The 25,976-nt window shown below is 38.8% G+C and overlaps 2 protein-coding genes across 2 annotated transcripts in view; one reads left to right on the top strand and one right to left on the bottom strand.

The window, feature by feature from the left end:
• The window catches only part of HYDIN (HYDIN axonemal central pair apparatus protein), a 374,065-nt gene that overhangs the window by 259,295 nt on the left and 88,794 nt on the right, over positions 1 to 25,976 (top strand). The window contains exons 31-39 of the mRNA XM_064489991.1: positions 11,853 to 12,030; positions 13,816 to 13,940; positions 15,831 to 15,958; positions 16,381 to 16,517; positions 16,749 to 16,876; positions 17,030 to 17,221; positions 17,557 to 17,706; positions 20,367 to 20,606; positions 25,088 to 25,256. Coding sequence (XP_064346061.1) covers positions 11,853 to 12,030; positions 13,816 to 13,940; positions 15,831 to 15,958; positions 16,381 to 16,517; positions 16,749 to 16,876; positions 17,030 to 17,221; positions 17,557 to 17,706; positions 20,367 to 20,606; positions 25,088 to 25,256 — 1,447 coding nt within the window. The remainder of the gene's footprint in view (positions 1 to 11,852; positions 12,031 to 13,815; positions 13,941 to 15,830; positions 15,959 to 16,380; positions 16,518 to 16,748; positions 16,877 to 17,029; positions 17,222 to 17,556; positions 17,707 to 20,366; positions 20,607 to 25,087; positions 25,257 to 25,976) is intronic.
• LOC105104274 (large ribosomal subunit protein eL43) lies at positions 7,591 to 7,924 on the bottom strand. Its single transcript, XM_010997947.3, has one exon. The coding sequence runs from the start codon at positions 7,922 to 7,924 to the stop codon at positions 7,649 to 7,651; it is 276 nt and encodes a 91-aa protein (XP_010996249.3). The 3' UTR covers positions 7,591 to 7,648.

Here is a 25,976-nt window from a genome sequence, read left to right as displayed (position 1 = left end):
TTAGGCTTGCTTCTTTTTTTTTAACTTTTTTTATTGAGTTATAGTCATTTTACAATGTTGTGTCAAATTCCAGTGTAGAGCACAATTTTTCAATTATACATGAACATACATATATTCATTGTCACATTCTTTTTTCACTCTGAGCTACCACAAGATCTTGTATATATTTCTCTGTGCTATATAGTATAATCTTGTTTATCTATTCTGAATATACCGGTCGGTATCTACAAATTTTGAAATCCCAGTCTGTCCCTTCCCATCCCCCGCCCCCATGGCAACCACAAGTTTGTATTCTACATCTATGAGTCTGTTTCTGTTTTGCATTTATGTTCTTTTTTTTTAGATTCCACATATGAGCGATCTCAATGGTATTTTTCTTTCTCTTTCTGGCTTACTTCACTTAGAATGACTTTCTCCAGGAACATCCATGTTGTCGGGTTTTATGGCTGAATAGTGTTCCGTTGTATAAATATATCACATCTTTTTTATCCAGTCAGTTGTTGATGGACATTTAGGCTGTTTCCATGTCTTGGCTATTGTAAATAGTGCTGCTAGGAACATTGGGGTGCAGGTGTCTTTCTGAAGTAGAGTTCCTTCTGGATATATGTCCAGGAGCAGGATTCCTGGGTCATATGATAAGTCTATTCCTAGTCTTTTGAGGAATCTCCATACTGTTTTCCACAGTGGCTGCACCAAACTGCATTCCCACCAGCAGTGTAGGAGGGTTCCCTTTTCTCCACAGCCTCTCTAGCATTTGCTATTTGTGGATTTTTGAATGATGGCCATCATAGTTTTGACTTGCATTTCTCTGATATTTAGTGATATTGAGCATTTTTTCATGTGCCTATTGATCATTTGTATGTCTTCGTTGGAGAATTGCTTGTTTAGGTCTTCTGCCCATTTTTGGATTGGGTTGTTTGGTTTTTTCTTACGAAGTTGTATGAGCTGCTTATATATTCTGGAGATCAAGCCTTTGTCAGTTTCATCGTTTGCAAAAATTTTCTCCCATTCCGTAGGTTGTCGCTTTGTTCTACTTAGGTTTCCTTTGCTGTGCAGAAGCTTGTAAGTTTCATTAGGTCCCATTTGTTTATTCTTGCTTTTATTTCTATTGCTTGGGTAGACTGCCCTAGGAGAACATTATTGAGATGTATGTGAGATAATGTTTTGCCTATATTTTCTTCTAGGAGGTTTATTGTATCTTGTCTTATGTTTAAGTCTTTGATCCATTTTGAGTTTATTTTTGTGTATGGTGTAAAGGAGTGTTCTAGCTTCATTGTTTTACATGCTGCTGTCCAGTTTTCCCAACACCATTTGCTGAAGAGACTGTCTTTATTCCATTGTATGTTCTTGCCTCCTTTGTCAAAGATTAGTTGACCAAAAGTTTGTGGGTTCATTTCTGGGCTCTCTGTTCTGTTCCACTGGTCCATATATCTGTCTTTCTACCAATACCATGCTGTCTTGATGACTGTAGCTCTGTAGAATTGTCTGAAGTCTGAGAGGGTTATTTATCCAGCCTCTTTCTTTTTCTTCAGTAATGCTTTGGCAATTCTAGGTCTTTTGTGGTTCCATATAAATTTTATTATGATTTGTTCTAGTTCTGTGAAATATGTCCTGGATAATTTGATAGGGATTGCATTAAATCTGTAGATTGCCTTGGGCAGTGTGACCATTTTAACAATATTGATTCTTCCAATCCAGGAGCATGGGATATCTTTCCATTTGTTAAAGTCTTCTTTAATTTCCTTCATCAATGGTTTATAGTTTTCTGTGTATAAGTCTTTCACCTCCTTGGTTAGATTTATTCCTAGGTATTTTATTACTTTGGATGCTATTTTAAAGGGGATTGTTTCTTTACTTTCTTTTTCTTTTGATTCATCATTAGTGTAAAGAAATGCAACTGATTTTTTAACTTTTTTTATTGATTTATAATCATTTTACAATGTTGTGTCAAATTCCAGTGTAGAGCACAAATTTTCAGTTATACATTGACATATATATATATATATATTCCTTGTCACATTTTTTTCTGTGAGCTACCATAAGATCTTGTGTATATTTCCCTAAGCTATACAGTATAATCTTGTTTATCTGTTCTACAATTTTGAAATCCCGTCTATCCCTTCCAACCCTCCACCCCCTTGGCAACCACAAGTTTGTATTCTATGTCTATGAGTCTGTTTCTGTTTTGTATTTATGCTTTGTTTGTTTGCTTGTTTTTTTAGATTCCATATATGAGCAATCTCATATGGTATTTTCTTTTTCTTTCTAGCTTACTTCACTTAGAATGACATTCTCCAGGAGCAACCATGTTGCTGCAAATGGTGTTATATTGTCGGGTTTTATGGCTGAGTAGTATTCCATTGTATAAGTATACCACCACTTCTTTATCCAATCATCCATTGATGGACATTTAGGCTGTTTCCATGTCTTGGCTATTGTAAATAGTGCTTCTATGAACATTGGGGCGCAGGTGTCATCCTGAAGTAGGGTTCCTTCTGGATATATGCCCAGGAGTGGGATTCCTGGGTCATATGGTAAGCCTATTCCTAGTCTTTTGAGGACTCTCCATACTGTTTTCCACAGTGGCTGCACCAACCTGCATTCCCACCAGCAGTGTAGGAGGGTTCCCCTTTCTCCACAGCCTCTCCAGCATTTGTCATTTGTGGATTTTTGAATGATGGCCATTCTGGCTGGTGTGAGGTGATACCTCACTGTAGTTTTGATTTGCATTTCTCTGATAATTAGTTATACTGAGCATTTTTTCATGTGCCTATTAATCATTTGTATGTCTTCCTTGGAGAATTGCTTGTTTAGGTCTTCTGCCCATTTGTTGATTGGGTTGTTCATTTTTTTCTTATTAAGTCATATAAGCTGCTTATATACTCTGCAGATCAAGCCTTTGTCAATTTCATTTGAAAAAATTTTTTCCCTTTCCGTAGGTTGTCTTTTTGTTTTACTTATGGTTTCCTTTGCTGTACAAAAGCTTGTAAGTTTCATTAGGTCCTATTTGTTTATTCTTGCTTTTATTTCTATTGCTTGAGTAGACTGTTCTAGGAGAACATTTTTGAGATGTATGTCAGATAATGTTTTGCCTATACTTTCTTTTAGGAGGTTTATTGTATCTTGTCTTATGTTTAAGCCTTTGATCCATTTTGAGTTGATTTTTGTGTATGTTGTAAGGGAGTGTTCTAGCTTCATTGCTTTACAATGCCACTGTCCAGTTTTCCCAACACCATTTGCTGAAGAGACTGTCTTTATTACATTGTATATTCTTGCCTCCTTTGTTAAAGATGAGTTGACCAAAAGTTTGTGGGTTCATTTCTGCACTCCCTATTCTGTTCCATTGGTCTATATGTCTGTTTTTGTACCAATACCATGCTGTCTTGATGACTGTAGCTCTACAGTATTGTCTGAAGTCTGGAAGAGTTATTCCTCCAGCCTCTTTATTTCTCTTCAGTAATGGTTTGGCAATTCTAGGTCTTTCATGGTTCCATATAAATTTTATTATGATTTGAAAAAATGCTCAATATCACTAATTATCAGAGAAATGCAAATCAAAACTACAATGAGGTATCACCTCACACCAGTCAGAATGGCCGTCATTCAAAAATCCACAAATGACAAATGCTGGAGAGGCTGTGGAGAAAGGGGAACCCTCCTACACTGCTGGTGGGAATGCAGATTGGTGCAGCCACTATGGAAAACAGTGTGGAGATTCCTCAAAAGACTAGGAATAGACTTACCATATGACCCAGGAATCCCACTCCTGGGCTTGTATCCAGAAGGAAATCTACTTCAGGATGACACCTGCACCCCAATGTTCATAGCAGCACTATTTACAATAGCCAAAACATGGAAACAGCCTAAATGTCCATCAACAGGTGACTGGATAAAGAAGAAGTGGTATATTTATACAATGGAATACTACTCAGCCATAAAAACCGACAACATAATGCCATTTGCAGCAACATGGATGCTCCTGGAGAATGTCATTCTAAGTGAAGTAAGCCAGAAAGAGAAAGAAAAGTACCATATGAGATCGCTCATATGTGGAATCTAAAAAACAAAAACAAACAAACAAACAAAAACAAAGCGTAAATACAGGCCAGAAATAGACTCACAGACAGAGAATACAGACTTGTGGTTACCAGGGGGGTGGAGGGTGGGAAGAGATAGACTGGGATTTCAAAATTGTAGAATAGATAAACAAGATTACACTGTATAGCACAGGGAAATATACACAAAATGTTATGATAACTCACAGAGAAAAAAATGTGACAATGAGTGTGTATATGTCCATGAATGACTGGAAAATTGTGCTGAACACTGGAATTTGACACAACATTGTAAAATGATTATAAATCAATAAAAAATGTTTAAAAAAAAGAAAAAAAAACAAATATAAAATCATCAATGTGATGTTGAAGTGACTATAATAATGAAAAACATTAATCCAGCATTAAAATTTACTCATGATACATATGACTTAGAGGGGCAATACGTTAAAATAAAAATTTTAAAACACCATGGTTCATTTTTTGTGTTGCACTATATCCTGTAGTAAGGTTTTGTGCTAAAAAAATGTTCAGTAATAAGATGGGAATAAAATGATGAAATCATTTACATTCATAGGTGAATAAGAGATTAATAAAACTGCTTTCTTTGGAAAAAAAAATGGTCACAATGCCCAAGGCAATCTACGGATTTAATGCAATCCCTAACAAATTACCCAGGACATATTTCACAGAACTAGAAGAAATCATGATAAAATTTATATGCAACTGATTTTTGAACGTTAATCTTGTAACATGCTACTTTGCTGAATTCCTTGATTAGTTCTAGTAGATTTTGTGTGGACCTTTTAGGGTTTTCTATGTACAGTATCATGTCATCTGCATATAGTGACACTTTTATCTCTTCTTTTCCAATTTGGATCCCTTTTATTTCTCTCTCTTGACTGATTGCTGTGGCTAGGACTTCCAAGAATAGGAGTGGTGATAGTGGGCAGCCTTGTCTTGTCCCAGATTTTGGTGGGAAGCTTTTGAGTTTTTCACCATTGAGTACTATGCTGGCTGTTGGTTTGTCATATATAGCTTTTATTATGTTGAGATATGTTCCCTCTATACCCACTTTGGTGAGAGTTTTTATCATAAATGGGTGTTGAATTTTATCAGATGCTTTTTCTGCATCTATTGAGATGATCATGTGGTTTTTGTCCTTTCTCTTGTTGATGTGATGTATTACATTGATTGATTTGTGTATGTTGAACCACCCTTGTGTCCCTGGGATGAACCCCACTTGATCATGATGTATAATATTTTTTATGTGCTGTGGATTCTGTTTGCTAATATTTTGGTAAGGATTTTTGCATTTATGTTCATCAGTGATATTGGTCTGTAATTCTCTTTTTTGGTAGTATATTTGCCTGATTTTGGTATCAGGGTGATGGTGACTTCATAGAATGAGTTTGGGAGTATTCCTTCCTTTTCAGTCTTCTGGAAGAGTTTGAGAAGGACTGGTATGAGTTCTTCTTTTTGTGTTTGGTAGAATTTCTGTGTGAAGCCATCTGGTCCTGGACTTTTATTTGTAGGGAGGTTTTTTATTGCTAATTCGATCTCATTTCTAGCAATTGGTTTGTTCAAGTGGTCAGTTTCTTCTTGATTCAGTCTTGGTGGACTGTATGTTTCCAGAAGCTTGTGCATCTCCTCTAGGTTATCCATTTTGGTTCCATATAGTTTTTCATAATATTCTCGTATGATATTCTGTATTTCTATGTTATTTGTTGTAATTTCTCCATTTTCCTTTTTTATTTTGCTTTTTGTGCTCTTTTTTCTTCTTTGTGAGTTTGGCCAGAGGTTTGTCAATTTTATTTACTCTTTCAAGACTCAGCTTTTGGTTTTATTGATTTTTTTCTACTTTTTTTTTAATCTCTATTTTATTCATTTCCTCCCTGATCTTTATTATTTCCTTCCTTCTGCTGCCTTTTGGGATTTTTTGCTCTTCTTTTTCTAATTCTTTTAGCTGGTAGGTTAGATTGTTTATTTCAGATTGTTCTTTTTTGAGGAAGGCCTGTATTGCTATAAACTTCCCTCTTAGCACTGCCTTTGCTGTGTCCCATAAATTTTGTGTGGTTGTATTTTCATTTTCATTTGTCTCAAGGTATTTTTAAATTTCAACTTTGATTTCATCATTGACCCATTGGTTTTTTAATAGCATGTTATTTAATCTCCATGCTTTCCTTTTTTTCTCCTTTGTTTCTCTGTAGTTGATTTCTAGTTTCATGGCATTGTGGTCAGTAAAGACGCTTGAGATAATTTCTATCTTCTTAAAATTGTTGAGGCTTCTTTTGTGCCCAAGTACATGATCAGTTCTAGAAAATGTTCCATGTGCACTTGAAAAGAATGTATATCCTATTTGTGGGGTGTGTAATACTCTGAAAATATCCACCAAATCTAATTTTTCTATTGTATCATTTAATTTCTCTGTTGCTTTATTTATTTTCTATCTGGAAGATCTGTCTAGTGATGTTAATGTGGTGTTAAAATCTCTGACAATGATTATATTCCCATCAATATCTCCCTTTATCTCTGTTAGGGTATGTTGTGCTTTCACTGTGGTTCATTTCTATACATTTCATAATAATCACTAGTATATCTTCTTCCTTGGCTATTGGTTCACTCCTTCACCCTGAAGATCTGTGTCTTTCATTTATTATATCTTCAAGTAATGCTTCTCCCTTATTTTCTCCAGTCTCTTCTGCTAAAGCAACTGTTAAATGCATTTTGGACTTCTTCATTCTGTCCTTCTTCTTGCTAAACCTATATTTCACATGTGTATCTCTTTATCTTTCCATACTGCATTCTAGATAACTTCCTCAGCTCTTTCAGTTAGACAACTTTTTTTCAGCTGAGTAGAACCTACTGTTTAAACCTACTAAGCATTCATTTTTTTTAACTTTTTTTTATTGAAGTATAGTCAGTTTACAATTTTGTGTCAATTTCTGGTGTATAGTACAATGCTTCAGTCATACCTGAACATACATATATTCATTTTCATATTCTTTTTCACCATAAGCTACTATAGGATATCAAATATATTTCCCTGTGCTGTACAGTATAAACTTGATTATCTATTTTTTATATACCTGTCAATATTTACAAATCTCGAAATCCCAGTTTATCCCTTCCCACCCTCTCCCCCCGATAACCATGTTTGTTTTCTATGTCTGTGAGTCTGTTGCTGTTTTATATATAAGTTCATTTGTCTTTTTTCTTTAGATTCCACATATGAGTGATATCATATGGTATTTTTCTTTCTCTTTCTGGCTTACTTCACTTAGAATGACATTCTCCAGGGCCATCCATGTTGCTGCAAATGGCATTATCTTATTATTTTTTATGGCTGAGTAGTATTCCATTGTATAAATATACCACAGCTTCTTTATCCAGTCATCTGTCGATGGACATTTAGGTTGTTTCCATCTTGGTATTGTAAATAGTGCTGCTATGAACTTTGGAGTGCAGGTGTCTTTTTGAATTAAGTTTCCCTCTGGATATATGCCCAGCATTAATTTCTTTTTTTTTGTTGTTGTTGTTACATAAATTAACCCATTTATTATAGGCTAGCAATGTTTCAAATGGTGGTGCTTCTACTTGTCCTTCAATTCCTTCAGTCTTCTGATGGCAGACTTTACTGTGACCGCAGAAGTGGTGTAGGTCCAGGCACCACCAGCTACCATTTTCATGCAGGAACCACAGTGCCAGATGCCCATGGCTCGTCTCTTCATCTTGGTTTTGCCGCAGAAGGAGCAAGTGTACTTGGCATGCTGGCTGATTTCAATTTTCTTCACCATTTTCCAGAGGGAGGCACCATAATGGGTCCCATATTTACTGACGATTCCGACCTTCTTGGTGCGTTTGGCCATGTCAGCGCAAACTAAGTCCAAGCCCAGAGAGGAACCAGCATTAATTTCAATAACCGTATTTTTCATTTCAAAAATTCCACCTATTATTCATCTCTTTCATTGGGATTTTAATTTCTTCATTTAACATTTTATAGATTCTTTTAAGTTATCCTAATCAAGTTATTGAGGATACCATTCTTCCTATTTGTGTGACTGTTAACTCTCCTTTATTATCAGTGCTTTCCCTGTATGATCTGTAATTTTTGACTTGGGATCGTCTTCACCTGAGACTGTTTTCTCTACAAGAACCTCATTCACCCTGGTTGTAATGTGATGCTATAAATCATGTTGTATTTATTTTTGCCAGGTGCCCCAAGGGCGCAAATTTTGAGTTAATTTTTTGACCTGGATTAACCACAATAATCCATCAGTATACATTAAGACTCTATGGATATGCATGATACAGGCTTGGGCATTCTGTTTCTCACGGGATACACTTTTCCGCACCTGGGAGCCCAGAGGGATACAAGCTTTCTTGATTCTTCCCTGAAGAGCAGAGAAATAGCTTGGTTTCTCTTGTTACCCTTACAGAGTGGCATCCGTTCATGCTCCAGTCTTGTGCAGGGATCTGCCCCAGGTCCCCACCTCATACAGGTCCAGGCTGCATCCTCTCTCTTTCAGTCCCTGGATGGTAGGGTCTATCGTTGGGTCTGATGTCACCCATGGCCACCATGGTAATCGCTCTGAACTTAACCACACTTCCTTCTGTTCCTTTTTCACATTGGAGGAGGTATTTTCTTTCTGCCTTGCTGTATATTAAAAAAGAGTTCTGTTGTCTTTGTGGTTGCTGTGCCTTATACAGAATATCTTTGTGCTTGTAGCATGAGAGGGAGCTGTCACAGTGCAGTCTCCAGCATTGGCCAGAATCAGAAGTGGGAGGATTTTTCATCCCTATGCACTCTTTCCCAGCTTAAGTTTACTCCCTCACCCTAACTCTTTGCTCCTGTGGATTAGATACAGTGGCTTCTTGAATCTCACTGGGACCATGGACTAGTTTCTTATTTTTCTTCTTTCTAATAGGAACTCACAGAATTTACTTGTTCGTATTCCTCAGATTCATTTCTGTGTCATGGGTCCCTGGGATCACCTCCAGTTTTAATGATTCTCTAGAGGGACTCACCAATAAGTTGGACTTGTGACTGATTTATTACAGCCAAAGGATACAGAGTAAAATCAGCAAAGGGGAAAAGCACATACAGCAGAGTTCAGAAGAGATCAGGTGCAGGCATCCAAAATCCTTTCCCAATGGAGTCCCGCAGGGTGTTCTTAACCCCCTACCCCAGCAATGAGCTGTGACAGCACAATAGGAGAGCTCCCGGGGAAGCTCACTGAGGACTCATTGCCAGTGGGGCCCAGTCCCTTAGGCACCCTCTGCCTGGCACACACCAAAATTCCAGTCTCCCAGAAGGAAAATAGGTGTTCAGCATAAACCATGTTGTTTGCACAAACAGTTGAAGCACAGTGAGCCATTCTTTCCAGGGAATGGTGAGAACCTTCCCAAAATGTAAGTTCCCAAATGCCAGGCAAAGGCCAACTTTGCAAGCAGGCCTTTCTCTAAGGGTAGTAATTCAGGGCTGCTATATTAACTCTTACCCCGCACTTCCTTCTTTTGAACTGGACCTTGTTTTTATGTGTCTAAATGTTTCCCTCTGTTTTTCCTTTTCTATATTTAACAGATTTTTTTATTATAAAGCCAAATTCTTATAATGAAAACAAATGTTCACAGAGTCCTGCAGTATACATGAATGCTTGAACATGTAACAAGGTAGAGAACATTTTTCCAACAGAATAACATGAGAGAACTATTTTTTATTGGAAAAAAATACACTATTAAGTGCTCAAGATAAAAATTGAGACCCACCCCTCTTACCTACCAGAGCACTGAGTGTAGGAAGGACTACTCTGTAGGAAACAGAGAATTTTGTGGATTAAGAGAGTGATGAGAAGAGAGAATTAAGACTGTGAGGGTGAATCCTGAAAAACATTGCACACTGCAATTTGACCCCACTTTGTGACACACACCCTGTACACACACACTCACCTATTCCATAAAATGTGCAAAATTTCATAAAATGCCTCCTATGAGTGATCCTTTTGTGAAATTTGATGATAAGGCTCAGTTCCGTGCTTGAAACGACAGCATTTAAGGACATTAAAGAGTGGAAACCAAAAGAAGCAAGAAAATTAAGCAGTGGCTTCTCATAGAAATCATGGCAATGATTTCTGTCACAAGGGTTGGAGACAAATTGATTAACATTAGCAGGGCTCACAGACCCCCAGGGTGAGTTTGCATGTGTGTGTATGTATTTAAATAAAATCTGGATTGATACAAACTAATCAGTATTAATCATTATTTGCATGTCAGTGGTAAGCACTGGTGATCCTCATTAACTTTCTTCTTATCTCCATTCTCTAATTTGTCTTCGAAGAATATACATCACTTATAACATCAAAAAATAATAAAATATGTTCAAAAATTATAAGGAGCCCCTTCAAAAGTGACTTCTGAAACACTCTTAAATAACTTGAACCTATACTAGCATTTCCCACTCCCAGTTGAGATGCCAGCCTGATTTGCCCTTTCTGGTAATTTATAACCATGCAATTCTCCCACCCTTTATTTTCTAATTACTGACCTAGAGGTTATATTTTGTGACCTTATTCATAATTTTTAAGGTTTTATTATATGATCATTGATACATACAAAAGACATCCAGGTGTTTTTACAGAACACAATAATAAAATGAACACCCATGTATTTACCACCCATCTTCAAACCCAGAACATTACTAATATATTTGAAGCCACTTGTATGTTGGCGTATGTTGCAATTTAACATACCTACAACCTACCCGGGCACCTTTTCTGTCTCCTACACCTCCTTGCTATCCCCAACCAGCAACCACTAGTCTTAATTTTGTGTTTATCATCCCTTTTTTAAAATACAGTTTTATTACATATGTATGCATCCTTACACAAAGTACTTTTCATTTATTAATTTATCAAAACTTCTAACCTGCTATAACCAGGCATTTTTTCCAATACTGGAGACAGGATAGTAAACAAAACAAACATACTTGCCCTCATGGAGATTTTGTTTTATGGGATTTTGCTTTATCTTGAGCTTTATAAAAATGGCATCAGAACATATAATCTTGTACGATTTGTTTTTTTCACCCAATATTGTGTTTTTAAGCCTAGTTCACATTGATGCTTGTAGCTATAGTCTGTTTATTTTCATTCATGAATAATATTCCTTTGTCACTACTGTATTAAAAGTAATTTGCCCTTTTCCAGTCAAAACAGAGTCAGGTATTTTTCCCACCAAATCTTGCTATTATGAACAATCCTGCTACAAGTATTCTTGTATTTGTTTGCTGGCCTACAGGTGGAAGAGTTTTCCTAGGGAATTTTCCTAGAAGTGAAATTTCTGGATCATGGCCTATGCATATGTTCAGCTTCACAAAGGTGGTGCTAAAGTGGTTTTCATAATGGTTGTTCCCATTGACAGTCCCACCAGATAGATATAAGTTTCTTTTGATGCATATTCTCACCAAAATTTGGTAAATTTTGCCAATCTTGGGTTAAAATTTTTTTTCATTATGATCTTAGTTTACATTTTTCTGATTACTTACAAGGATGAGCGGGTTTTACTATGTTTATTGGCCATTTCGTGTTTCATCTTTTATGAAATGCCTGTCCACGTATGCTGCTTATTTCTCTATTGTTATTTTCTCGTAGCTTCATAGGAATGAATCTTGGTGGGGGAGGAGTGTGAGTGGACAGTAACCAGCACAGTAGACCCTTGGGATTATCTTGTCCATCAAACTGCCAGAAGCAGGAGTCCACTGTAAATTTTAAAGTTCTCTCTGGTCTTTCTGCTGCATAGGGTTTTATCAGTTCCCATCAAGAGCAGGTGTTGAAAGTTTACTACTTACCTGGAGTCCCCGAGGTCTTTCAAAGGAGCTTCCAGATACAGATTGCCCACCTGGACCCAGAAAATATCACTCTGAGTGGAGAGGGAATCTTTCCCCGAATCTGCCTCGATCTCCCAAGGAACCTCAAAGGTACTTCTACCCACTATAGTACATTCCCACTGGGGGACAAAAGATGCATTTTAGCTGCATATTATGAGGTCAATGGCACCTCACATTATTTGCTTGGCAGTCCTCACAAGTTCCCTTTGGTGTTATTCCTCAATTGCAAAAAATAAGTCAAGAGTTGAAATTGACTTGGTGACCTAAGATGAGTGAGATAAGATATGGTCCATGGTGGTCCCAAATTCAGACTTCTGGCCAAGTCCATTGTTGAATTACTTATAGAGTGATCAGAAAATTGTACTTCAAAAGCCTTTTCCTCTATCACATGTTCCTTCCAGCTACAGTCTCTCCCTGAGTTGTCACTCACAGATGGCCATTGAGACAGTGATTTTACTGCAAGGAGTACAGTTCTCAAAATATAAACTATACAGAAAGGCAGCCAAGGTTCCAGCCCCTTATGTCAGCATTACACAGTCTGGAGGCTAATTTGGACTGTTATTCATTGTCTGCCCACATTCCCAGCCGAGGCTTTTCTGGGTAACATCTGGCTCCTGGAACTGTCCCTCTGTACTAGATTATTTCTGTCTTGCAGATCCTGAAGCTCAATGCAGCAGCTCTTTTAGCCACAGACTCCCTCTGGCTCTTTCCCCCTGACATGGGGTACAGGACAAAGGGTCAAGAGAAACTTCTCACCCTTCTTCGTGACTCTCTCTTCAAGCTCCTTGAAATCCACATTCCCTAACCAGCTTCACACTAAGTCCTTGCCCCTCAACCTTTCCTCCTACCCAAGTCCCCAGAGTCACTAACTCACCTGATGATGATCATTCAGTAAATCCTAATTGTCTGCTCCCTGAAAATATGAACGCAAATATTGTAAGTCTGAGAGCATGTTACCTTCTTGCATCTAGTGTTCCAGGCAGTCAGAGGTTGGTCCAAGGCCACATATAATTATCAGGAAGAAAAGCCTTTGACACATGTTTGAAAACTGGGTGCCCAGCTGGCCTCATTAAGGGAGGAGACACGTTTGGCCAATATAGGGCTTTAAAATAATTTAAATCTGAATACCATTAGTTGGGTCTTCTGTGCTCTAGTTCACCACAGTCCCAGCACTTCCTATGGTTTCATAGTAGGCACTTTAGTTATTTTGCCTGCCTTGCCCCTCAAGCGTTTGTATTTGCACTGACTTACTAGTAATCTTGGATGTCTGAAATCTCTCCCCTAATTGCCTACTCTCCCTGATTCAGGGGATAGTAGCTAATTTAGTTGCAGTTAAAGCAACTTGAAGCAAATACATTTTTTATATACATATATATATAAATATATATATATTTATTTGTTAATAGAGAATTAATAAACACGAAGACTAACCTAAAGGGTGACCATCCATCTGAGTTTGTCCAGCATAGATGGGTTTCCCAAGTGGTGCAGTTGTTGGTTCTGGAACGGGAAATGTAACAAGTAAGCTGGGATCCAGTTGGTCACCCAGCGAGTGACTTTGGATGTTGCTGCCATCAAGTTCTTGAGAAGCAGCTGGTAGCTAAAGCATAATCTCATAAAACTCAGTGAAGCCTCTGATACAAATTCAACTCACTCACAAAGTACCCTCTGAAGCAAAAAAAAAAAAATATATATATACACACACACACACACACACACACACACACACACATATGTGTATATATATATGGCAGGCAAATTATCAAAAAGCTCACTTCCTTTCTCACTTTATTACCCTGAGCTGAGAGTCTGTGTTTTAGGCATAATTCATATATTTCTAGCCATCCTGATTTCTTTCTCCCTCAACTCCCACAGGAAATGAAAAGTATGAAATCTTCTCAAATCAGGCCAGAAAAAACCTGGAAAAAGAGTGCAACAAATATGAAATGTTTGATCACTCAGAGACACCTGAGGAAGTGCCTGAGGATGAATCTTCTGAGGTAAGATTGGATTCACTCTGCACAGGAAGTAGACTGACAGGAAGCTGGGGAAAAAAGTATTTTTCCCGATGGTAACATCTTACATAACTATAGAACAATATGAAAACCAGGAAATTGACATTGGTACAAGCTACAGAGCTTATTCAGAGTTCATCAATTTTATATGTACTCGTGTGTCTGTCTGTCTGCATGTCTGTCTGTGTGTGTGTGTGTGTGTGTGCGTGTGTGGTTCTACCCAATTTTTTCACATATGTAGCTTTGTGTAACCACCACCACAATTAAGATATGAAACTGTTCCATCAACGTAAATATCCCTTGTGCTTTTTGAGAAAATAGAATTACAAACAAAATCTCCTTCCAACCCACAAAATCTCTCCACAAAGGTAGAAGAGAAAGAATACAATTTTATTATTGATATGCCTTAAAGCAGAATGTGCTGTGTCATTGTCAGTCTGCTAGGAGATTGCAAAGACAGAGAGAACTCTTAGTCTTTTATAGAGCCAAGCAGATACAATTCATTATACACATGTTCTCAAGGTAAACAGTAACTAGTCCTTCAGGAAGAACTATAACTAGACCTCAAGTAAGAGGACTTGACGGCACATTGTGTCACACATAGTCCATGCTAAATTCACATGATGATTGGGATGGCCATCTGTGTTAGCTAATTGGCTTTACCAAAAGGAGAAACAAACCTCTTGTGTTTCTATGACAAGGGTCTTCTAAAGTTGGGTTCCTACCCTCCCACAGAAACTGAGAGATGGGGCTCTGTCTTCCTTTAATGATGACATGTCAGAGAGATGGCTCCCAGGTCCTTGAGAAAGACACTCCTGGGTTGTAAAGCTGATAAAAGCTCTATTTTGCTTATAAAAAAAGATTTATATTTGTTTCAAAAAGGCAGAGAAAGAACTTACAAGTTTTCTCAAGTAAATTCTTGACGAAAATGAGACTGGGAGAAGTCTCTTCCCTTATTTTCAATGGAGAGAATTGGGGCTTTTTTTTTTTTTTAAACATTTTTTTATTGAGCTATAGTCATTTTACAATGTTGTGTCAAATTCCAGTGTAGAGCACAATTTTTCAGTTATACATGAACATACATCTATTCACTGTCACATTTTTTTCTCTGTGAGCTACCATAAGATCTTGTATATATTTCCCTCTACAGTATAATCTTGTTTATCTATTCTGCATATGCCTGTCAGTATCTACAGTATAATCTTGTTTATCTATTCTGCATATGCCTGTCAGTATCTACAAATTTTGAACTCCTAGTCTGTGAGCCTCTTATTTTTAATTTGTTTTTGCCCTTAACACCCTTACCTGCTATTCCTTTCTAGCCATCCCCAACCACCCCATCCCGACCTCCAGCAACCATTATACTTCTCCATCTCCATCATTTTGTTATTTCAAGAATGTTATGTAAATGGAATCATACAGTATGTAACCTTTTTGAGTTTTTTTTTAAATTCAGCATAATACCGTTGAGATCCGTCACCATAGATAGTTCACTACTCACTTCATTGTGGAGTAGTATTCCATGGCACAGATGTGCCAGTTTGTTTATCCCACCCTCTCCCCCAACAAAAATTTTAACACCACAAATATACTGTACATCTATGTACTCTGACCCTTGGGAGGGCCACAAACCACTGTAATATCTAAGATTTTTTTGCTCCCCCTACTTCGTGACATAGTTTTTGCCCCCTCTTAGGGGTGACATTACCCCATTAAGAATACATGTTCTTTTTTGTTTTTGTTTTTTTTTTTTTTTGATTGAAGCATAGTCCATTACATTGTGTTAGTTTCTGGTGTACAACATAATGTTTCAGGCATACACGGGAATACATGTTCTTAAAGAGTTTGCTCATTTGCTCTTCTCTCTTGCTCCAGTTAAATACTCATCTCCAGATGGAAATAGAGCGACTTATAGTCCAAGGCTATGCCATAGAACATCAGAAATCAATCATCCCTTATTCCGTGGATGACTTCTGCCACCGAAGTCGCTGGAAACTGACCAAGTGAGTGCCCTCCCATATTGTTTTTTTTTCAGAGTGTAGCAGAGCAGCTGTGCCGTCCTCCAGCACGCTCCCAGAAATAATGGTTAATCATGTAGGAGTGAAGTTCACTCACCTCATGTATCTGCCATTCTCTAGCATCCAGCCAGCCAGACAGGTCTCTGCCTCTTAAAGTCAGAAGCCTCCAGCTTTGTCTAATAGACAGGCCAGTTTCAGGCCCTTGAGGGGCCTTAGTGCTTTTGGAGATAATGGCTGAAACAGCAGTGTGGAATTCTGGGGAAGTATCATGTTCCTGGTCTCCATTCTGGAGAGTGGTTGTCCTCTACTCCAGAGAATAGAATTACGCAGAGGAGGCAGAAGAGAGCCTCACACACTCTCGCTTTTGGAAAAGTGAGTGGTTAAGGAGAGCCTGTTAACCGTTTCAGAGTCCAGCTACCAGAGTATATCCTGGACTTTGGCTACATCATCCTTGGTGACGTCCGAACCCACATCATCAAGATCACAAACACTAGTCACTTCCCAGTGTCCTTCCATGCAGAGAAGCGTGTCCTTCATGGCACAGGTAACCAGGCTGGAGACCCTTCCTATTGCACTTTGTTGTTTCTAACAAGGTGCCCATCTGTACTGTCCTTCTGGAGTAGTGTTTGTGCTTCTTCTGGATCAGCTGAAAGAATTGTGGGGCCGTTAATTGATACTTTGAGAGGTCATCCTACCCCCATATGGGCACTATCTAGAGCAGCTCTCATTTGCTCTTTTTCTATCCCACAAAGAAATTTTGTTTGTCTTGGTCCAGGCTTCAGTATTGAGCTAGATCGTGTGAAGAATCTGCCTTACTGTGAAACGGAAACATTTGAACTGAGATTTGACCCACAAGGGGCCAGTCTTTCTGTTGGAAACAAAGAGGTTGTCCTGCCCATCAAGGTGAGATGCACCACTGGGCCCAGCTAACTCTCCCCAGCTTCCGGCTCTGCCTGCCAATCAATCACCCTGGGATAATCCAGTTACCATTTCAGAGCCATGATTCTTCCCTCAGTCCCATGCCATGTGGTAACAGCAATCTTCTGCCCACTCTAGGTGGTTGGAGGGCCAACAGTTCACATCCGTCTCCAAGCCAAGGTGACCATTCCCACTATGACACTGTCCAGTGCAAAAGTGGAGTTTGCCACAATTCAGTGTGGTCAGTGCCTCGTGGAAACTGTTCAGCTTTCCAATCATCTCCAAGTCCCTTGTGAATGGTTTATCCACAGCCATAAAAAAGTTAGTAAGGTAAATGAATTGTGGCCCATTGTCCCCTTTTTTTCCATCTCCATTTCAGCCATATTTGTAATTCTAGTCCTTCACTCTCTTCATTTCACCCTCCTACTCAAAGACTTTCAGTGACAACCGTTGCCTTCTGAATAAAATTTGGCCCTCAGCCCAGCACTTGAGGACCTATCAGGCTATGCTGTGTGGCAAACGTCTCATTTATCTTTGTGCCTCTGGTATCCACACAGCCCCTGACACCTGGGAGGTCCTCAGTAAACGTAGGTTGAGTGAGTGGAAGATGGAATAATCTCATTTTCCAAAGAAGATAGTCTAATTGTCTACTATTTATTAACCAGCTAGAGAAACACATGCCAAAGTACTTAAGACGGAAACTATGTGCTGAATTAAAGCCCAAGACACGGATCTTTGAGATTCAGCCTACTTCTGGGGTCTTGGATCCTGGTGAGAGGTCCAACGTGCAAGTGAAATTCATGCCTAAAGAAGAGGTAAGCCTTAAAGAAATGTACTCTCATTCAGACTCTGGATCACTTTGACCTTTACTCAAAGTCCATGCTTTGACTAGGTCTCCAGGGAACCTTTGAGTGACCTGTACCTCATTATTCTGATGATAACATCCAGTGCTCTGGTTCCCATAGGAGCTGGGTCCTGGTGGTTAGGATCACCAGCTCTGGAATCAGCAGATCTGCCTAACACTTTGACTTTTATCCGCAGACCTGGCTTAGTGGGCTTCTGCCTCCTCACTTAGAGACTGCGTGGCTTTGGGCAAATTGCTCAGCCTCGCTAAACCTCAGTTTGCTCACAGATAAAGTGAAAAATAATAATATCACATGTTCAAAATCCCTTATTGCAATTCTAAAATCCAATAAGTTCCAAAAACTGGGGGGAAAATTTTTTCATAAGTTTCAGACCCAAAGTCATTTGGCAGAAAAACCTAATTGGAACTGACAGGAAATTACTTAACCTTTATTTATCCCACTTGGTTTGCAGACTCAAACACTGCAACTGCAGAAATATTAATGTATTTGATTACAGAGGACCTGCCCCAGACCCTGCCAAGGATACTGTGTAATGTAGGGTATATGCGCTGTGTTTACCTTTAAAAAAATAATCTGAATTTGAAAGCATCTGGTCCCTAGGGTTTCAGGTGAGACGTTATCAACCTGCAATACCTACCTCCTAGGGTCATTTTGATATGAATTAATGTGAATAAAATGCACAGCATACTGCTCTACAGATACTGTCTCAGTATCTATTTACCATTACTAGCAGTAGTTGTAATAATAATAAGTATTTCCTGGGCCTCACAAGTGTTTCATTTGCAAACACCATTAGCAAAAACTCCTGACAAAAAACACAGTAAAAATAATAAAATCCTTGAACCAGAGAGGATCTCAAGAGGTTACACTGTAAAGACTTTTGCTCAAAGTCTAAGGGGTTTGGGAGATGTTTTTCTCTATTCTTTTAAAAGAAGAAATCGATGTAAGTTTTATAAAATACCTATGGTTAACTCCCATTTTCCTGGTAACGACTTTGAGGAATTGCTTAAAAATCTACAGTGAGAAGAAAGAAAAGTGAATAACTTCATATCTGGTTCTAAAATAGAGTCCCTGTTTCTATTATTATCAAAATCTCCCCAACCCTTTTAAAAGAAATGATAATCAATGTGTTTGTCATTCTTAAGAGTCTTAAGGCTGTCAGAAGGTTTATTCAAGATTTTGGATGTTTTTACTGAATGAGGGAACTATCAGTAAATATAGTTTAAAAAATAGATTTGTTGGGGCAATTCCATAACGTTGTGCTGGAATTGGTCAAAACTAATAAAATGTTTCCACGAAATGGGAAAGGAATTTATTGGCTGTATACAAGGAACTTGTTAGCCTTGCAACCCATATGGTCCACACCTGTATCTCCACCAGCCTCAGCAGCACAGAGAAACCACAAATGTCCACAGTAACCACTCCTATACATTAAAACATGTGTTCAGCATACTCTGTGTTAGAAAATAGGGAGATGAATAAAATGTTTTAGACATACTTCCATAAAAAGCAATTAAAATATAGAAGTTTGGATCATAAGGTACTAACCCCACAACTATATTGAAAACTCTCTTAGCCAATAATTCATTCTCTTATTGTCTCCAACAGTAGGTATTTTACTGTACTTGTGTCTATGTCCTTACACATTCCATCCATCTGATTTTTCCCCTTAAGCTAAGGTGGTTAAGAGCTCCAAATCACACAGCCAATCATGACCTTCAAACTCCAGCCATGAGCCACACTGTGTCAGAACAACCTGGGCATCTGATTAAAAATACAGACTCCCCAGCCTTACCCTGTCCCTACCAAGTCAGGCTCTCTAGGTATGGGCCTGTGAATCTGCATTTTAATAGGCTTCTCAGTGAAACCACTGGTATTTGGGTTGTAATTGTATCAGATGAACTGAACGCCCTAGCTGATCATCCTGGACCAGCTGCTTAACTGGATCTTCAAATAATGGAAATATGTTAATTCAGATTCTCCAAGAAACAGTCCTGGAGACAAGAATTTGAGCGCAAGCAGATTATTTAGGAAGTGTAGGGAATACTGACAGAGAAGTAGAAGGTGATAAGGAAAAGGAAGGCAGCTTATAGGATGTGTGAGTGAATCAGCTACCTTGGAGACTAGAGCTTAATCCCACTGGAAACTCTGAGAAAATATACAGAATGCACATTTCAGAATTATCCCTCCCCAGGGACAAGGGAGCTGGGGTCTTTATATGATAACTCCTGAGAGTCATTTATTGACGATTGATTCTAGAAGATGCTATTTCCCTGGGACTTCTGCCCTGCCCTACCCATGGGCAACCCGGCCCATGAAATGAGAGCCCAGAGGTGCAGATATTGGCAACGGGACACCTGAACACACTGGAGGATCTGAGAGATATCAGAACAACATTCAGAGGGCCATGGTGAAGCACTTGTTACAGTGCCTGGCAGGCTAGATACCCAGTATTAATATTGTAATGTAAATTGCTCGCATGTAATTTTATAAGAAAAGTTTTCTTTTTTAGTCTAAACGGGAGCAATTGTGTCCCCTCAGTGGTTATCAGTTTTACATGGCACATAACACAAAAAATTCAGATGTTTGTTTTGTTTCATGTTTTCCAGAAATTCTACAGCCAAACCCTGGTGTTCCAGATTGCCCAGAGCACTCAAAAGCTGACACTGCTGGCACAGGGGCAAGGTCTAGAGCCACACCTGGAATTTAGTCCTTCAGTTCTGAAGCTGGGGCCACTGCTGCCTTATGCACCTGGAGACGAGGCTGAGGTGGTGGTGAAGAATCCCTGCAACTTTCCCATTGAGTTTTACTCCTTAGAATTTGACCAGCAATATCTTGTAGAAGAGAAGGTGAGCACAGACCAAAACCAAACTTTGTTTTCCTACATATGCTGAGTCCTGCCATGGACTCGTGTTCATCTCTCTGCATGGACAACTTCCTCCTGACCTTTGCTCTTTCTTCCTCTGACCCCTTCCCTGTCGATTTAAAGATCACTTTGCAGCATTTCCTGACCTACTTCCCTTGCCCTGAACAGAATTCACTGCTTCTTTATGATCTTATTATACATTTTAAACAACTAATTGAGAAACTAATACACACTCATGGTTAAAATCCAAACAGTAAAGAATGTATGCAGCAGTCATTATATTTAAAATGAGTTTCTTGTAGACAGGATATAATTGGTTCATTTTTTTAACATTTTTTATTGATTTATAATCATTTTACAATGTTGTATCAAATTCCAGTGTAGAGAACAATTTTTCAGTTATACATGAACATATATATATTCATTGTCACATTTTTTTCTCCGTGACCTACCATAAGATCTTGTATTTATTTCCCTGTGCTATACAGTATAATCTTGTTTATCTATTCTACAATTTTGAAATCCCAGTCTATCCCTTCCCACAATTGGTTCATTTTTAAAATATGCTCTGGCGGTCTTTGTGTTTAATTGGTATATTTAAATCATTTACATTTAATGTAATCATGTTAAGTCTTAAATCTGTCTTTTTTTTTCCTTTTCTGAGCTACATATTTTATTATTGCTCCTCCATGTCCACTTTTTTAAACTTTATTTTTTAGAGCAGTTTTAAATTCACAGCAAAATTGAGGGGAAGATGCAGAGATTTCTCATTTACCACCTTCCCTCACACATGCATAGTCTACCCCATCATCAACATCCCCCACTAGAATAATATATTTGTTATAATTGGTGAACCTATGTGACACATAATAATCATCCAAATTCATAGTTTACATTACAGTTCTTTCTTGGTACCTTCTTTGGGTTTGGACAAATGTATAATGGCATGTATCCATCATTATAGTATTATATAAAGTATTTTCACTGCCCTAAAAATCTTCTCGGCTCCACTTATTCATCCCTTCCTCCTCTCACCCCTTGGCAATCACTGATCTTTTTACTGTCTCCCTAGTTTTGCCTTTTCCAGAATGCCATATAATTGGAATCATACAGTATGTAAACCTCTCAGATTGGCTTCTTTCACTTAGTAATGTGCATTTAAGATTCCTCCACATCTTTTCATGGCTTGACAGCTCATTTCTTTTTAGTGCTGAATAATAATCCATTGTTTGGAAAGACCACAGTTTATCCATTCACCTGCTAAAAGACATCTTGGTTGTTTCCAAGCTTTGGCAATTATGAATAAAGCAACTACATCTGTGTTTGGGTTTTGTGTGAACATAAATTTTTGCCTCCTTTAAGTAAATACCAAGGAGTATGACTGTTGGATCATATGTTTAGTTTTGTAACAGAGTGCCAAATTATCTCCCAAAGTGGTTATACCATTTTGCATTTCTCCAGCACTAAATGAGAAAGCCTGTTGTTCTTCATCCTCACCAGCATTTGAGTTTTTCAGGGTTTTGGATTTTGGCTGTTCTAATTGGTGTGTAGTGGTATCTCACTGTTGTTTTAATTTGCATTTCCCTGATGACATATGTGATGTGAGACATCTATTCACATGCTTGTTTACTATCTGTATATCTTCTTTGGTAAGATGTCTGTTAAGGTCTTTGGCCCAATTTTTAAACTAGTTGTTTGTTTTCTTATTGATGAGTTTTCAGTGTTCTATACAGATTTTGAATAGCAGTCCTTTATCAGATGTGTCTTTGCGATTATTTTCTCCCAGTCTGTGGCTTGTCTTTTCATTCTCTTGACATTATCTTTTGTAGAAAGGAAGTTTTTCATTATAATAAAATCCAGCTTATCAATTATTTTTTTCATGGACTGTGCCTTTGAAGTTATATCTAAAAATTCATCCACCATACTCTACATAATCTAGATTTTCTCTTATGTTCTCTTTAGAAATTATATAGTTTTATGTTTTTCATTTATGTGTATGATCCATTTGAGTTAAATTTTATAACTGGGGCAAGATCCATCCAGATTTGATGTTTTGCATGTGGATGTCCAGTTCCAGTAACATATGTGGAAAAAAACTATCTTTGTGCCATTGTGTGCTCCTTTGTCAAAGACCAGTTGACTGTATTTATTTCAGTCTATTTCTGGGATCTCTATTCTGTTCTATCAATCTATCCAGGTCCAATTTTACTACCTTTACCCTGCTCTCCTACCTTGATGTTGATCTGTATAAATTATACCTTTACCTAATACCTTTAGTACCCTGCCTTTTAGAAACAACTTCTTAGTTCCCTACTATGAGCAGTAATGAAATTAGCTAGTAATCTCTTTTTCCCTCTCCTCACTACCTTCTAATTTAAAATGATATTATTTTACTTCCAGTTAATACCTACTGGGTAATCATCTCATGTACACTTCCTCTGTGTTTTGCTTCTTGTATTAAATCTGTAATGTCAGAGCTTACAATAGAAAGATATCAGGACCTACTTTCCATCATAATTTCCATCATTTAGTCTTAGTTCTACACTTGAACATATTCAGCGCTCAGCACCAGTCCTTGTGTCGAAGCTCCTCCAATCGCTACTGGGTTATCAGAATCTCATTCTCTAGTGGATTCCTCAAGAAGGGACCATGGGAACAGTATTCCCTGAGTATTCACATGTTCATAACTGTTCTTTGGTGACTTCTGGGCTTGAAGATCAGTTTGATTGGGTATAATATCCTTGGCTCACGTTTTCTGCACTTGCATATCTTAAATGTGTTGCTCCATTGTTTTCTCATAAGGTTTTGTTGTTCATGAAGTCTGATGCTGTGTTAATTACCTGTTGCTGCAAAATAACTTACCCCCAAACTTAGCAACTTAAAACAAAAAACATTTGTTGTCTCAGGTTTGCTGTGGGTCAGGGGTTTGGGAATGGATTAGCCAAGGTGGTCCTGCTTCCTCTGGACCCTTCTCCAACTTGGCCTGTGAACCTTCTATCTTTTTTATATCCAGTGTTTATGCTCTGCCCAATTTGGATTCTACATCCAGAAATTTTTTCTCACAATGGGACTCTGTCCCTCTGGAAGCAGGTATTTGTTAAACATTCAGTGGCTTATTTTGGCCCAGTGTCCTCTGTTGTGGGTCAGAGTCAGTGGAAAGCAGAATCTAAGACTCTGTGAGGTTTGCAAGCAGAAGGTTTACCTGGGAGCACTTTCAGGGACAACACCCAAGAAGAATAAGGGAAGTAGACCTGGGCAGACAGAGAAGGTGACCTGGGATGAGATTGCACAGAGACTTCAGCTGGTCCCACAGGAAGCTCTGGAGCCGGGCTGGCTCTTTAGAGTTGCCCCAGTTGTAGCAAGTTGACCAGGTCTTTATGTCTGCATCATCCAGCCTTTGGAATAGTCCCTCCTTTCCACACTGATCTGCTGTGTCCCCTCTGTCCTGTGTCCGCATACAAATGGGTCTATTCTAAGCTCTCTCTTCTGTTTCACTGGTCAATTTGTCTGTCTGGACATCGATACCACCCTGTCTATTGCTCCAGTTTCATAAGTCCTAATATCTGGTGGGGCAGTCCTCTCTCTATATATTTTTCTTCATTAGCATTTTAACTATCTTAGCTCTTTGTTCCTCCATATAAATTTTAGCATAAGCTCATTAACATTGGTTCTCAAACAACTAAAAATGGTAATCTTGGAGGAAGATTACCTAACAAAACTGATTTTTCACACCAGTAAAATAGGTCATATAGGAGGTAGTTGCTTTCTAGGACTTGATTTTACAGTCTTTTATAAATATACATATATACAAAGGTTGCCAGGTTTAGTAGAAAGAAAAACAGATTACTCCCATTAAATTTGAATTCCAGGTGAACAACATGGGATAAATTTATACTTAAAAATTACTCATTGTTTATCTGAAATTAAATTTTAACTATGCATCTTGTACATCTTGTACCCAATACACATCCCTTATATCCCTCTCTCTCTCCCTTACACACACACACACACACACACACACACAATGCCATTTTACCTGTTTTTCTCTGGATCCTCTATTTATGAGACAAGCACCTTACCTAGTATAATATTGCTAACCACAATACTTTTCAATAACTTGTCACTCAAAGTAGATAATTGAGTTCTATACATTTGTCAGTGGAAAAAAAACCCCCAGAAAAACAGTATATATATGATATTTAAAACAAGGAGAGGATTCTTTTCCACATGGGAAATGCCCAGGCTCACATGAGACCAAATAAAAATCCTATATCCCCACAGATTCAGGGCTCTGCCATACACTTTAGACCTCTCCACAGGGCTCTACCCTTTGAGATCCAGAAAATATTTGTACACACCCCAGCCTTGGGCAGGGCTTTGATGAGGTGGATGGCAGACTCACCTGGGACTGTGGGGAGGAAGCTTCCAGAGGGACCAACAGCAGTTCCCATTCTCCCTGAGCAGATCTTGCGAACGCTAAAGGGCTATGACTCCTACAACACCCTGCTGCTGCCTCCTCGCCTTCCCGGGGAGAAGCTGCCCCCAGAGGTGTACGAGTACTTTAAGGAGGTGAAGCGGATAAAAGAGGAGCAGATGAAGATGAAATATCTGGAGAGCATGGCGCAGGAGAACGGTGAGAACTCAGCAGTTCTGGAGCCCCTGGCGCCAGCCACTGGCCTGGCTTCTTTGAGTTACCTCTGCAGGGAGACCAGCCGCTTACTGAACACCTGCCAGGTGCCAAGCAGGCACTGGGTGCCTTATGTATTTCCTTTCTACCCTTACAAAGTGGTCCTGTTATCCCCACAGAGATGGGGACACATTCTGCTCTCCCTAGAATCTGATGAGGAGTTAAGACTTAAAAATAGCTAATATACATAGAGAAGAACACTTGCTAGATACCAAGCCCTATGTTGAGGGTTTTACACGTATAGATGAGAGATGAAGCAATGAGAGGCCAGGTCCTCAGTTTTAAGTGGCAGAATCAGGATTTGAGCCCAGGTCTGTCTGACTCTGGAGTCCACGATAGTAACCAGTCTTCTCCATGGGCTTCATGTGTATGCCAAGGCATTGCAAGTAATCCATCAGGCACGGTAGAAGTTGGTGCCCTACAAGAGGCAGAGGTGGGAGTTCATATGAGGAAGAACCCTCCATCATCCTTGAGGACAAACCTCAATCCCAAAGCTTGACTGTGTTCTTTTAATCTTGCCCTTTCTGGCCCAGCACCCCCGAGTTATCCATTACCCACCCAGGGACTCCCTTGGGTGCACTTGAGCATTAAGGCTCCAGGATCTAACCTGTGGGACCGTGTGGCTTGTCAGGACTCATGCTTCTCCTCCCTGCCTCTCTGTGCCCT

Source organism: Camelus dromedarius, chromosome 9, assembly GCF_036321535.1.
Source record: "Camelus dromedarius isolate mCamDro1 chromosome 9, mCamDro1.pat, whole genome shotgun sequence".
Classification (NCBI taxonomy): domain Eukaryota; kingdom Metazoa; phylum Chordata; class Mammalia; order Artiodactyla; family Camelidae; genus Camelus; species Camelus dromedarius.
Note: the sequence above shows the minus strand (reverse complement) of the source record. Positions and strands in the feature narration are given on the sequence as shown.

What these genes read in the sequence shown, in the direction of transcription:
- LOC105104274 (XM_010997947.3), bottom strand. Translation starts at nt 7,924, where the DNA reads ATGGCCAAACGCACCAAGAAGGTCGGAATCGTCAGTAAATATGGGACC.